General features: G+C 40.3%; 1 protein-coding gene across 2 annotated transcripts; it reads right to left on the bottom strand.

Moving 5' to 3' along the window:
- Positions 1-3,405: 3,405 nt before the first annotated feature.
- LOC139286334 (RNA-binding protein, mRNA-processing factor 2a) lies at positions 3,406-14,087 on the bottom strand. Of its 2 annotated transcripts, none has more exons than XM_070907086.1 (8): positions 13,655-14,087; positions 10,894-10,971; positions 9,466-9,504; positions 9,131-9,193; positions 7,960-8,110; positions 6,747-6,910; positions 4,814-4,886; positions 3,406-3,647 (listed from the first exon to the last, which is right to left on the bottom strand). In XM_070907086.1, the coding sequence occupies exons 1-7, from the start codon at positions 13,928-13,930 to the stop codon at positions 4,821-4,823; spliced, it is 837 nt and encodes a 278-aa protein (XP_070763187.1). In that variant the 5' UTR covers positions 13,931-14,087; the 3' UTR covers positions 3,406-3,647; positions 4,814-4,820. The 2 variants fall into 2 exon arrangements, with proteins under 2 accessions (XP_070763187.1, XP_070763195.1); XM_070907094.1 differs by having other exon boundaries at positions 6,762-6,910.
- Between the last annotated feature and the right edge of the window lie 887 nt (positions 14,088-14,974).

Here is a 14,974-nt window from a genome sequence, read left to right as displayed (position 1 = left end):
CATTCACAAAAAGGTGACCTATAATGGAGATAAAGTTAATATTTTCACCACAGGATTGAAGAAACATGGAGTTAAAAGACGAGTGTCACACAATAGATACTCTTCCCTTTCTAACAGCAGTGTAGATAAACTGTAAACTTAAATTCTCCAGTTGTGACCTTTGTTTGTGCTTCGAGTAGAACTGACACTTAATAAGAAAGACTGTCGCCAAACTGAATTTAAGACTGGATAAGATTTTATTAGATTTTTTTAAACATTTATTGATGCACATGGGGAATAAAGTCTGTGCAGCAGCAGCATAATTACTTCAGTGAGGATAAAGAATAAAAGAACATGAGCACACAAATAAAATACATCAAATTAGCAATAAATGCAGTTAGAGAGAAGATAGTAATGTGGTTTGATGAAGCCACTTTATACTGATAATGCACACAGTGTTGGCTGTAAAACTGGAAAAACGTAGATTACAAACATGTTACTGTGATATATACACATTAAAATTGAGTCGCTTTAGATCATTTAGAATTATATGCTTTAAAAATATGAAACATAATATGTTTGCGTACAAGCACAGGAAATATTTGTCATTTATCATTTGGTCTTTTATTGCAGTGTGAGTCGTGTGGACGTTGGGTCAGTAGAGGGTGACAAAGTCCTGCATTAAAAAACCTCCAGGCCTTCTTGATTGAGCTTCCTGCTGTTTTATTTTTTCCCAAAAGAAGCAGTTTTTTTTTAACAGTGCTGTTAAAACTGTAACAACGGCAATGTTTTCACAGCCAGTACAACATAGAAACACACAAATATACACACAGCAACATACAGATACAGACGATACATGAAATCTTTACATTCATAGATCTCAGCACACAACAGTGTCAGCGAGGCAGTTTGTCCAGAGCTGCTACGGCAGAAGCGACAAAACAAGAGGACTCACACAAGAAGTTTATTTGTCATTATTTGTTTGAAATATGAAAATAAATGCAAAAGAACATTTTTGTCTTCCACATTTCTCTGAAACAATAATCATAACTGTATTTTCATTTTAACAGTTTACAAAAAGTATGAATGCTTAAAATGCGATTGCATATTACACCAGGCTCCCCTTCTTAGATATTGATTTTGAGCCCCCCCTTTTTCCAAGAGATGTAGGCTTCATCCATGTAGACGGAAACAGAAATGCCAACATATTCATTAAATAAAACAGCCACTCTTACGCTGATTTTGCTCATTAACTGTTGCAGCCTGGTAAGATGACAGTTGTAGATAAAGATTCAAATGAATAAATGCAAAGTATATTGAAACTGTGTTTTATACAGAACATGGCATACCTGGCACCTTTCTTGTAGGCCGTTAATTCCTAGTTAGAGAGGTTTCTGAGAGAACAGAAATATAAAAATATACCCTCAGTAACAGAAGGGCTAGTGTATGTTTAGGTTTATATCTGATGCTGGTATACAGCTCGTGTCTGCAGATGAAACTCAGCAGAGAAAAGCAAATGTTCTGCCTTCCAATCCGAAGCATCCCCACCTTCGCACTTTGTATTGATTTAATGTCAATCCAAATATTCTGCGTGAGAAGTGATGTTAAATGACCCGTTTTCCCATGAAGGGCAAGTGGTGGATTCTTGAGAAAGGTTTTCTTCTGAGCGGTCTGTTTATTTGGGTTTTAACCCTCTACATTTAAATGACCAATTCTCTATTAGACTTAGTCAGCATCCACTGATGCATTATAGAGTCCCCTTTAGGGCTGCAACTAATGATTATTTTTAAGATTTAGTTTAGAAAATGTCCACAAATCATGAAAATGCCCATCAGTTTCTCAGACATCAGGTTAATGTCTTTAAATGTCATTTTGTCTAACAGTTTAGTTATATAAAACAAAGGTAGCAAATGCTCACATCTGAGAAACAGCAAATGTTTGATAGTTTTGCTTGATAATTAACTTATTTATCAAAATCATCGATTAATTTCACATCAGTCTATATTGATCTTTTCTGCACTACTCCCCTTTGTTCTTCAATCTTGATTTTTGATTCAATGGTCAAAAACTACTAATACAGAAATACATTTCAACCCAAAATACCATATTACAGCTTTAAACTTTAATGCACTGGAGGATGCAAGTGTGCCATGCTGCCTTTTATAAAAAGGAGCCATCGTTCAACGGATGCTGAATGTCAATATTTGATGCAATACCAGTCCTGTATTTACCATAACTTAATTGGACAATACAATATGGACAAATGTTTAGCACGTCACCACCACAATTAGGCAGCTGGTCGTATTGAGAGCAGTCACTCAGGAGTCCCTCGAGGAGCCGTCATGGTTGGCTGAGCAGAGCCTCCTACCAGCTCATGAGGGCAGAGTGTGGAGGTCAGCTCCACGTATGATGCAAAGAGACACGTAATGCAATGGTGCATTACAAACGAAAAGCTGGCATGAATTATTGATGTGGACATCTGATGTCCACAGAGTTCAATTCTTGGAGTTAGCATACAGTGTCGTGAGCGTTGGTTAACTTTGATTGGCCGCAGTGATAAATGACAGATGCCCAAACAGAAATGCATTCACTTCTTTTATTCATAAGATGGGAATATTTTTTTTTGTTACATCTTATGCACAGCAGATACAAAGACAAACATGTTCTAAACCACAAACTAAATTCCTCCATCACTCTAATCCTGCTTCCCATTTCAAAATGGCCCCCTAAAAAAAGCAACCCTTTACGTTTGTAGTCCAGTTTCACATTCTGAAAGATCGTTTTACAGCAATCTCCTTTTAGCAGAATGGCGCAAGCCACGTTCAGAATATTTCCATTTTTTGACAGATACCCAACTTCACCTTTAAACAAATTGCACTTTTTTCCTTCTTTAAAACTACATTAAACAGGATTATAGGATCAAAAAGTAACACCAAAAACACAAGAGACGACTAAACATCCAACTTATACAGGTTCGTTATTTAGTTGCACAAAAATGCATAAATATACATTACGCAAAAGAGTACAAAAATATTTGTACTTTCCTTTGCTCAAATAATGACAGACACTGATATGATCATAAGGACTGGGGTTGTCATAGAACGAAGGGATGCATTCACAAGGTCCATGCGAGATAAGCCATTTACACAACAGCCTAGCTTTCACAGAGGTAAGACCAAGGTTCTACAGGAAAACAAAACATTTCGCTGTCTAGGCCAAGGTAAAGAGGCAACACAAACACTAAGAAAATTAGGATACACAGAACTCTGCGTTCTAAATTCATGCCAAAAAGACTAACATGCAATGACTCTTAACGCTTCTAAACCTCCCAGGAGCAGCGGTAACCCGTGGAAGGACTAGCTTAACAACGGTAACTTCAAATCGTCAATTTTCCTCAGCAATTATGATCCATGGAGTTTGACTAGGCTTTGCATGAGTTTTTTTTTTTTTGAAGTGCTAAGATGGTACCGCAATAGTTGCCAAGGATAAGCTCAGATTGTCGACAGCAAGATGGTTTCAACTCAGACTCCCCCAGAGACAATCGGGAGGAGATATAAATACTGTTTGTTTATAGTAATGCACATTTGTCCATTAAATAAACCTGATTAAATTAATGAAGAGCTTGGCAAACCTCACTTCAGCTGGACAAAGGTGTGGTTTCCAGAGGCCTGAAGAAAACAGAAAATAACAGTTACTCACCAATAAATCCTTCATTTCAAAAAACAAACAAAAATTGAAAAAAGCTGGTCTTATTCTATATTTACTTTCAAACAAATCCAAATCCAGTCTCACAATACTTTGACTTCACCAGCCGGTCAGTGGCTTTCTGCCACAGGTCAATTTATTCCTACTGAAGATGTAAATCATTGAAAAGTGGCCGCAAATAGTTTTTTTTTTTTTTAAAGGCTAATTAATGCCCTAAAACAGCTGGGCATTGTAGTTTTTAATAAACATTACTCAAAGAGAAGTAAATAGTGTGTTTTCAGCAGCAGATTAATACACATTTGGTGTGCTAGTAAGTATTTCATGGCAGCAGGATGGTGAATGTGGAATTAACTCAAAAAGTGCCCAGCTTCATTGCAATGAAGGAACATGTCACCCAACAGCATGACTCAAAGTTGTGTTTTAATTAATTGTCCAACAACAGTGAAAGTCTATGTTCACAGAGGAAGCACCAGGATAAGTTTGTGATATTCTGTATTTTTCTTCATCAATAAATCCCATGGAAATACCAAAAACCAATTGTGAATTGATCCTTCTAACTGTACATCCAGAGCCTGATGTGTTATTCCTCTGTGCCGTAGACCTCCATTGTTTCCAAAAACTATTGAAAACACAAAATGAGCCACACTGTTGCACTGGGTGATTTTATTACCATCAACACGGTATATTTTTTGTCAGTCCCACATACTGCTGTAGATACTCTTTGCACCAAATGTGTATTAATCCGCAGCTGGAAATAGTTCCCAACAAAAGGTCACAATTTACTCCTGCTTGCATAACATTTGATAAAAACTACAGTGGCCAGCTGTTTTAGGAAACTCATTTAGCATTAAAAAAAAAGTATGTATATTTATTTATTTATTAATGGCCCATTTTTAAAGATTTATGTCTTTAGGAACAAGTACCAGCGACAGGGTAGGGAAGTTAGAAAGTATTGAGACGGACCAACACAATCTCCCCAGCCAAATCAGATTTGGGGCATTTCCAAACATTGTGTCATTACGCAGGTTTCAGTTTGCATGATATCAGATTACCAGTTAGCAAATGTTGGGTGGGTTTTTTTGGCAAATCTACAAAAAACAAAAACACTGTTGGACCAAAGGTTACTCACTAAATATCTAACAAAACTGTCGGGACTTCCATCCAGGCTGGGAAGTCTCAGAGGGAGTAGGGTACCAGCGCATCTAAAGAAACACAAACATCATCATATACACCAGACCAAAACTAGGTTTCAGAGTTTCGATCCTCAATTCTGCAGATTGACAGTTTACACACTTTAAAATTTACTTCGATTTACTACAGTTTACTTAGGTTTAGGAGGCCTGTCCCTTTAAGCCCTGGTCACCGAAGCCATGGGAATGTGGGTCACGTAGCTGCTCATTGAGGACAATAGTCCTCGAGTAATTAACAGGCATGGAAATGTGGAGAGTCGAACCTCTCCATGTGTTAAACATTTCCACGGGGTAAGAGCTGGTATGCCTGTACCTTTCCATACCTGTGACGACTTTCTACACACTGAATAAAAACAGGACAGAGGCCACGACTGCAGGACCTAACAGCTTAAGATACTCAGGAGGTCATCAGAAGTTGTTTAGAGACTCTTGATGTTAGGCTGCTGTAGCATACAGTCAAACTAACAAGGCCAAGAGTCAGTGGGAAGAGAACTTGGAGGCATTTTAGGGATCTTTCATCAGATTGCAATTACAAAGGCTTTCCCCCCCTTTGTGTGGCTACACAGTCAGCTTATGTTCCAACAGGAACGTGGACAGTAAGTTGGCACCTCCGTAGAAGGCCATCAGGTCTGACAATTTCTCCAAGCAAATACCTTACATTCTTCTGCCCCTTGTGCCCGACAAAATGGCCTATGTAATAGCTGCCTACTTTGCAGCGTAGCGCTCCCCTGTGCTCTTACATTGCGGGAGGAAGTTGAATCACAATGAACTTTAAATGACCCAACAAGAGAAATATTTTCCATTGCTACTGTTAACAAAAGCTCTGCCCACTGCCTTGTACTTAGCTGCACTGTTGCTGTCGCATTTAGACTGCAATTAGCTAACAATGTAAACACTTTGCACGCCCATTTCTCCCCCACCTTGTTTATTCCAGTTTTCAGCAGACACGATGGAACTTTTATTACAGGGTTTAAAATGAATAGACGAGATCCAAATAAAATTAAATCAAATGTTTTAATTAATTTCAGACTGACAGCATATTAAAATGTTAAAGCAAGTGATCACCACCACTTGAAGTGCAGCTACAGTCTAAATGCAAAGCTAGCACCAAGTCTTAGTCCACCAGGTCTTATCAGTAAGAGAACATTTTATCCTCCAGTACACTGACTGAACAGTGACGCACGCAGCTCCATTAAAGGGAAAAATTATATCTCCATGTCTGAGACTCTTCAACGAAAAGGAAGCCATGAGCCAAAAACAGCCAGATGACAACCACAAAGAGGGATTTAAGGTAGTGTAATGTTCCACTACATCAAGGAACATCACTTCCACTGATGGCAGAGACGGACTCGAAGACATTTTCCATTTCAAAATGACAAATCTTTTTATTACAATATAACTCAGCCCCCCAGTTTCATAATGTTGACTGGGCACAAGATGTGCAGCCAACAGCAAGACTCGATACCTGGGTTGGATTCAGCAACATGTGCCTTCGTGCTGTTATTGTAATACCGCCGAGGACCACTGGGATTGTTTCACTGTTCTGAACCTCGGCTTTTAACAGAGCGCCTTGTTATCAAGTTTGAAATTGCAGTGGTGCATCCTGAATTATGTACTTTGGTTAAGTTTTAGGATTACACTTTTCCTTCCTTAAGAATCAACTTCTTTGTGATGGACAAATTGAGACATGAACACCTGCACAATGCAACAAAAATCCTGCATTTAAATGGTAGCTGTGCATGATAATCAATACCCAAGTGCAGGCATTCATTTTGCGTCTCTATAAAAAGGTTCCCTGGATTGTCAGAGCTGAAAGTGTACTGGAGGATACTTTATATTCTAAAAAATATAGAATATAAGAGAAACACACACCGGTTGGTCCCTCACCTGGGCGTGGAGGGCTGCAGCAGCGGCAGCGGCCGCAGGGTAAGTGAAGGCTGCGTGAGGGAGGCCTGGGGTCAGCTCCGTGGTGTACAGGGGGTAAGGAGTCCAGGCATCCGGAGATGCTGGGATCAGTGCTGCCCCCGTCAGATCATCTGGGGAAGTACAGGGCGGGAGGAAACAAAAAGCTGACTGACCTGCCCTTGAACATACGTGCTCGCATCATGTCAGCAATCAGTACAGAATTTTTTAAAAAAGTAAATAAGGAAGGAAATGTGTCATCAAAACATGCTGCAAAAAGAGGTTTTGTTACTGCTTTGTGTCGTCATAATGTGGCTTTTAGGTTTACTACCGACCAGTGATGATTCTTAATATAGTAATAGCTTGAACTGTCACTAAATAAATAATTTACAAAAAAAAAAGTCTGCAGTCAGACCAGATTTCGCTTCTCATTCATTTCTCGGTAGAACGGGACGGGACACATTTGCTTCTGGTTGCAAACTGACCCGCCTCTTTCCCTTCATAAGAGTTCAATCTGATCGGACTTTGACACCGAGGATTTCCAACATCCGGAGGAGCCGACCTCTAAATCAGAATATATTCATTATATTCTTGTTTTGTAACTGCTTGATGAAATACAAGCAGCAGAGATGAAAGGATGCCGTTGGGCTGTGGTGAGTGCAAGGACAGAGACGGACGTTAATGACAATAAAATGTTTAATAAAATGTAATTTACATTTCTGTGAATTGCTGTTTCTAGCTGCCACAGTTTGTACCCGCGCCATTTCCTGCCCCCTCCTGCTTTTTGCCACACGAGTAAATTTCGCCAGACGAAATCTGGTCTGAATGCAGCTTAACATCGTTGTCAACCATCACCTGTCCAAAACTAATGAATCCAGCAGGTGTTTAGGCAAAAAGAGCAGCGACACAACTGCGGACTAAACCCTGAGAGAGCGTGGAATTCCCCAGCTGGACAGAAGCAAAGCGGCTGTCTGAAGAGTCGAGATGACACATGCATGTGGAGGTGAGTTAGTCCTTCATTTGTTAGATACTGTTTTTTTTTAACCCCCTGCCCGTTTGTCTTTAATGCCACAATATCTTTAGACAGATTAAAAAAAAAAGGGTAACAAGGGTAATCGAGTACTGGCATTGCCAAGGTGAGAGTGGATGAGAGAGCCTAGAGTGGTGCAGCCGTACAACTTACATGGGTCCCGTGCAATGAAGTGTGCTCCTAGAGCAGGGTGGATATTTGTGGGGTTCGGTGTGGCCATCAGCTTACTCTTTGCCATCTTCGTGTTGGCTTTAGCAAACTCTAAGCGCAGGGTCTGGGGACTTTCGGGGTCAAAACGGATACCCTGGTGGAGAGACGGAGGAGGGGAGGAGGGGGACATAGTATCGTAAGGGAGGTGGGCTGAGTTTGAGGGGCTGTAGCTCAGTAGTCTCACATGGCCTCCTTTCCTAAAGCAGTGTTTCAATACTCAGGGATGTATCCTTCAAGCTTCCCTTGAGCTGTGGGATGTTAAAATACACCCTCACCACCTGACTGCTGTCACTGAACTAAAACTGCTCTTTAAAAAGAGGGCAGACTGAAGGATACACTCCTGAAATATTTCAACATGCTTGCATCTCTTTTTCCTCATGACAAAATCAAGAGCACAGGCGACTGGAGGAGGAGTTCATCCCGTCGCACGAGCCGGGAGGAGAGGGAGACGAGGAAAAGGGCCGATGGAGAGACTTTGAGTGTAATTCCTTTCAGGTGGTTTAAACCCTGCTTGTGTTCTTGTGCCCTAAGCGTTGTGCCCACATGCAGGTGAGTAGTATTTTGGTGTATGTGTGTGTCTGTGTGTGTGTGACTGCTGGTGTGTCTAAGAAGGTGATGCTCATAAGGAAGGCTATAGGCTATGAGAGAGAAGTGTTAGATACTGCCAATGTGGGCTACTGGGTGACAAAATAAGAGGTTACACTACTGAAGATGTGTCCAAATAACACTACACATGTGGCTATAGAACAAGTATTACAGTAAAGCAGTGATATGCAAAATAAGGAAAGCTATACCAGACTAAGAAGGGATGTGTATCAAGGTCAAAGTAAACTACCGTAAGGCTACGGGATTCTGGCCTCTTTCCAAAAATGGCCCTGCCATTGAATTATAGAAGACAAAACGGGTTGGCTTTGAGAAATTTTATGGGAAAGAAGAATTTTTTAAACTCCCAATCACTTTTTTTTTTTTAGGTTTAAGCAAAGGTTAGAACAAATCTAAGAAATACAAAGCAACATATTTAAAGAGGACTTTAAAAAAAAAAAAAAGGGGGAAATGAAACAGCAAAAGACTCAAAAGAGAAGAAATAAATCAATAAAAACAAGGCAATGCTTACATTTAGTGCATTTTTCGCAGCTTCAGCTCCAGACCGACTGTCAAAGGTTACAAACCCGACAGGCTGGAAGGCAAAAGGGAAGAAACACACCGTGACCCCATGTTAACACGCAAGAACCTTTTGTCAGATATCATTGATTATTTAGACATCTTAATATCATAATATTCATGCTGTGGTAGAAAATCCTGCGGCAATAAAATCAGCAAGTAAAGAGGATAATCTCTCCTTTTTTCTTCTTTAGCCAATGTTGACATTACAAACGCTGCCTGGCCATTTGTTTAGTATTTTAGTATAGCATTAAAGTAGGTCCTTCCAGCAATGGAAAAGAGTCTCACCTGTTTTGATGTTAACTTAATCAGTGACCCTTCATAACCCTGCGGGGAAGAAAGATAGCCAATTATCCACCCCGGAGTCACATGCAGGAAATCAAGCATGAACACTTCTCGCTATATCAAGAGTAACCTGCTAGTGTGCACCTTCAGTTCGAGCTTGAGAGCAGGTCATCAGGATCCTTCTGTCAGTGTTGTGCTTATATTTGTTATGGTAAAATAAAAAGAAACATGCACATTTCCAACAAATGCAGTTTTCACTGAATTGTTAATTTTATCCTCAAAGCTAAAAATAAGAAAATGAAGACCATGTTTGGTTTAAAAAAGGGGAAAGCACACGTTATCAGATATGTGAGGGTTCTCTCCTTTGCACTAGTTTAAAGCAGAGATTAAGCATGATTTCCAAATAAAGCCAAACCAAGTTAAAACAGCACAATGGTTGGTTAAAGCAGGAGCAAATTCCTGAGAAACGAAGGGGAATTTTGCCTGACCAGAGTATTGATAGATGGGATCTTTCCTGATCCTGATTTACAGCCATGGAAAATTAAACAAGTTTCACTGGCTGTGATAAATCCTTAGCAACAATCTGAACCAGATTTAGCTTCAGTAGTTCAGAGTAGAAAAACAAGAGGTAGAATACAGTCAATGTTTAAAAAGGTTTCTCTTGAAACCATCTTGTAAAGAAAAAAAGGTTTTAATTAGGATCAAACCTGAATGTAAACCTGCAGTGAATCAGATTTAACCCTGTTTGCACACACTGTGCAGTGTTTGCCTACTGTAGAAGTAAAACAGTGCAACAATGACTTAAGAAAACAAAACATTTCAGTGGTTTCACAACCTCTGAATGTTACGAGGAGAAATAAAAATTTCCCTACACGGTGGGCGAGCTGGGTCACGGAGAGGGTTGGTTGGCCAATCGCGAGGGCTACTCATTTACACATTCCACAAGATCATCCATGTGCGAGGGATACCACTTCCAATTTGGTTAGTTAGGACACGGGTGGGAGGGGTGTTTATGGAACTGGAGTCCAGTCAAAAAACAGAGCAATGGACAAACAATTATGTGGCCTCATTTCCATATATGCAAATATCTGGACTTCCATTAACAGGGGGATTGTTTGATGCAACGACAAACAAGGAGCACTGATAAACTGTCGACTGTGTGGGCTGAAGCATCAAACGCCACAGGCAGTACTATTCCTGCATCATGAAATCATGAAAAGTGGTTTACAGTTGCATCCTCAATACTGTATTTAATAAAATGTTTAAACTCAAAAAATAAAAATGTCTTCCTCTCTGTGCAGATAATCATTTTAGAAACACTTTCCATGATTCTGTTCCAGCACCTGGCACATAGACGGGTGAGAAGTCAAGTCTATTCCTTAAAAAAAAAAAAAACCTCTTTCCTTAGAAAAACGTCATGTTGAAACTCACCTTAAAAGGTCTGAAGAGAAGGTAAAGTTCCCGTGGTTTGATATCGACTGGTAGGCCACTGACAAACAGTGTTCGTACCTGCAAACAAAAAGCAAAACTGCATTTGGTCAATTGGAAGTCTTCAGCCGGGATAAGAACCGAGCTGCACAAAATATATATATATATATATATATATATATATATATATATATATATATATATATATATATATATATATATATATATATATATATATATATATATATAAATATTTGGCCGTGGTCTCAACATCTCTCATTCCTCCTTAATAACCAACACACACATATTGACATTCACAGTGAAACATTCAACAAAACTATATGTGCCGAATACATTCATGGCATCAAGTCCTGGGACACCTGAAAGGGAATAAACATGTTTTATTTCTGAAAGCTTAAGGGAAAAAAAAGGACCACGATGTGACAAAAGACAACACAGTACAGCTCGAGCTGGACATATGAATCGATGTCATGATGAGTCAGCTGTCCTATTGGTCAGCTGTTGCCAAACTTTCTCTGGACTCTGATGAAGCTGAAACGCATTGGTCACGCAATTTAGATGTTTTGTATCTTACAAAGATTTGACCCCTTTAAGCCGCTGGTTCTCAACCTTTTTGGCCTCTGACCCCTAAAAGCCAAACCACGTCTTCTTGCGACCCCTCATCAGTTTGCAGGTTCAACTAAAGAAGTGATTATTCCCTCCAAGAAAAGGAGGTCAAATTGTCCAGTAATTAATAAAGCAAAGATATGAAGAAAGTCTGAAAAATAATAGAAATAAGTTTCCTGCTTTTCTCTCATGACCCCTCAGATTTATCAAGTGACCCCCTGGCTGGGCCCTGACCCTCAGTTTGGGAACCACTGCTTCAAGTCCTTGTTAAGACCCAAAAAGATGACCACTTGATAAACCTGATTTCAAACTAATCCCCACAACAGTTAATATTTGTCTCACTAACAGATCTAAACAACTGTCTGAATGATTAAAAAAAAAAAAAAAAAAAAAAAAACTGAACACAAGATGGTCTTCATCCTGCTGGGGACCCCTGGATCCCCTTCAAGGACCCCTGGACTTGCCCTGACAAGACACCGACAGTCGATGCCGCGTACAGTCCAGTGTGGCCGGTGAAATAAACCCAGCGAGGCCCGATAGTTCCCAGCCGGTGGGGAGGCCCTCAGTACAATGGGGCTGCCAGACGAACAGCAGTGGACAACAGAGCACAGCGTGACACCATTTCCTTCCTCTGACCCGCGGCCCCAACCCTGCCGGCCCTCCGGCATTTTTCAGGTGCCGCACAGCAGCAACTCTCAGCCCTTTACAAGTCAGCACATACAGCAAATGAAGGCCGGCTCAGCTGGACACAAACTCAATGGAGATGTTTTAATCTGTCCACCGGCTTCTCGTCGACTGCGAGCGCATAAACATGAAGCTGTGGTGAAGTCCAGGCACGCTGTATTGTTTTTAATAAAATCTCAAATGCATCAGTCATATATTTAGTTACACCATTGATGATTGACACCGACACTGTATTCTTGACAGTTTAACAGGTCTCTAAAAAACAGACTTGAATGGGGATTTTCTTTGGCTTTTAAATACATTTCTGGCCTGTTTACTTGACCTTTGCTCTTAATTACACAGAGAAAAAAAAAATACAAGAGCAAATTAGGCTAAGAAAAGTCAAGTGGCCACATGTGGCTTTGTTATAAGACAATGGGAACAAAGGAGGACCAACAAAAGGCCCAGCGCTCCCCTCAGTGTCTCTCCATAAGGAGTCATTAAAGGAGGAAATATAGCTGGCCACACAGAGCTGGAGAGGCCACTTGGATCGTTTGAGGAAATTCAATGAATCAAGTTGATTTAAATACTATTGGTTTTATTCCCATTGTGATTTTTTTTTTTTAATATAAATATATTTAGACCTGCAAATTGGAAATAAGGAAGTCATGTAATGTTTCAGTTTCATGATGACCTGGAGCCTCCTCATAAATCCAAAGTGGGGATCCTGAGGTTATGAAAGCTGTTTGTATGAAGCATCTTATTTTGTTTGGCTCCTGAATGCAAACAAACGCAGCTAATGTCCCGGAAATAAACTGGATGGTGGGAGGAAGAGAGTGACAAAGGAAATTACATACATTTTGAAAATTAGAGGCACAAGTTGTTTAATTTATAGGACTTTTTCCTCCTTTTCCAATCCAGACCGGGCGGCTGATTTTACTCATTTAAAGCGTTTTTTTTTTTAATTATTCGATTTTCATCCCACATATGAAGCCAACATGAAGCCTCATGAGCCCTTTTGTTTTTTTGCAGTACAGGTCTCATACAAACAATATGAAGTGAATGCGAGAAGTGGGTTCAATAAAATATTTTCAAAAAACACAGTTAACAGCTTAATTGATTCATGTTAGAGGTCATTTGCTGTAATTATTCCACATCTGGTGATACACATTTTAAATCTGTGAAACAAGTGAGACACTGCAAGCGTGTTGAAATAACATTTTGGAAGATAAACTTGTAACTTGTGTCTGCCTCGTGTGCCAACGGTGGTCCTCTCCTGTGGCTTCGCCCCTTTAAATCGCGCCTTCCTCGCTTCCTTTAAAAACTGCTCCAGGACTTCATTGCAGAGCGAAAACCTCCAGTGTAAGCGAATGGCATTTCAAGTTGCACGCAAAACTTAGGCTACAAAAGTCCGCATTTTACCGTGCTGTCGCTGAGCGCTGCAGCAGAGGGACAAAACTTTGGCTAAACTCACCTCCTCCTCGATGGAAACGTTGTTATTCGGCTCTGCGTCAGCTTTGAGACTCATGTTGACGGTCGCCTCAGCGGCTGCTGCTTCACTGAGTATCAAGTCTTTCTTCGTCGAGTGATATTTCCCCCAAGTGCGTCTGAAGCTGCAGTGAAAGTCCTGGTGGCGTCTGAACTTGAGGAGAGAGGATGTGCCGAGGTGAGGTCGTGCAGACGAGGACGACGAGGTATCCGAGGATATTTGAGTAGAAGTAGAAGTTGTAGTATTGCGAGAGAGAATCATTCATAAAAGAGAAGAAAGGGAAAGAAAAGAAACACAGACACGCGCTAAACTAAAGGTGAGAAGGTGGATTTGTGCTCCGTGTGTGAGGGTGAAAGATGGGGGGAAAGAAGTGCGCGTAAAAAACAGAAAGCCTCTGCGCTCACATCAATGCCCTCAGCTGTGGGATTGTGCGGAGGAAGAACAAGTAAACTTTTCTCATTGGAGCGCGTCTCTCTCTCCTCCTGTCCGTGAGCGAGCCCCCCCCCCCCCTCTTTCCTCCTCCTCTCTCTCTCTCTCTCTCTCTTTCTCTCTCTCTCTTCCTCCCTCTCTCACTCTCTCCCCCCTCCTCCTCCTCCTCCTGCTTTTCAATTAGGTCATCAATTATGTTGGAGTCCGCTGTGAGCCGTAATCAAGCTGCAGATCCGCCTCAGCTGTTGCAGGAAGACCCGGCCCCTCCGCCGCTACATCACCGTTTCTATGGGACCCGGAGAGCCAATGGTAACTTACGATCCCTCACCTCTCCAATTAATATTAGCTAGAATAAAAAATGATGGTATTATTATTGTTATTTACGGTCATTTTTTTCTTGTATATTTTCTTTTTTTTGTCTGTATCTGGAACTTTCTTCACCTCCCAAAAATAAGTACACACGCCTTAAACAGAATAGAACCAGCAATAATTTACACTTATAATACTGGATCTTATGCTGGTTCTTGTATTTTATCTTTGATGTCCTGTGGTGAATCGTTTATGAGCACCTGCTTAATAACCAACAATTTAATTTTATTTATGTAGCTCATTTCATTACAGGTAAATGTACTTTATACCAAAGTGCACACAGCAACAGGGATTTAAAGGAATAATATTGATGATATGGGTTATAATTAAATGTTGATATGTCTCACTTATTTACATTAGGGCTGAATTATTCTAGTGTATCAGAATAAAATCAACTGACAATTAGTAGTTCAATATATGTTGTGTAGCTATTTGAATTCATAATCTATAATCTTCATCCAATTGTGATTTAACCCTTTTTATGCACACACACACACACACACACAC

Source organism: Enoplosus armatus, chromosome 1 (assembly GCF_043641665.1).
Source record: "Enoplosus armatus isolate fEnoArm2 chromosome 1, fEnoArm2.hap1, whole genome shotgun sequence".
Lineage (NCBI taxonomy): Eukaryota > Metazoa > Chordata > Actinopteri > Centrarchiformes > Enoplosidae > Enoplosus > Enoplosus armatus.
The sequence above is the reverse complement of the archived record's forward strand: the minus strand, read 5'-3'. Positions and strand labels throughout refer to the sequence as shown.

Excerpts from the sequence above, each read along its gene's own strand:
- LOC139286334 (XM_070907086.1), bottom strand. The coding sequence starts at position 13,930 with ATGATTCTCTCTCGCAATACTACAACTTCTACTTCTACTCAAATATCC. Across the intron at positions 9,505-10,893 it reads TTCTCTTCAGACCTTTTAAG|GGTTATGAAGGGTCACTGAT; the intron begins GTGAGTTTCAAC and ends TCTTCCCCGCAG. Across the intron at positions 8,111-9,130 it reads CTGCGAAAAATGCACTAAAT|GGTATCCGTTTTGACCCCGA; the intron begins GTAAGCATTGCC and ends TCTCTCCACCAG.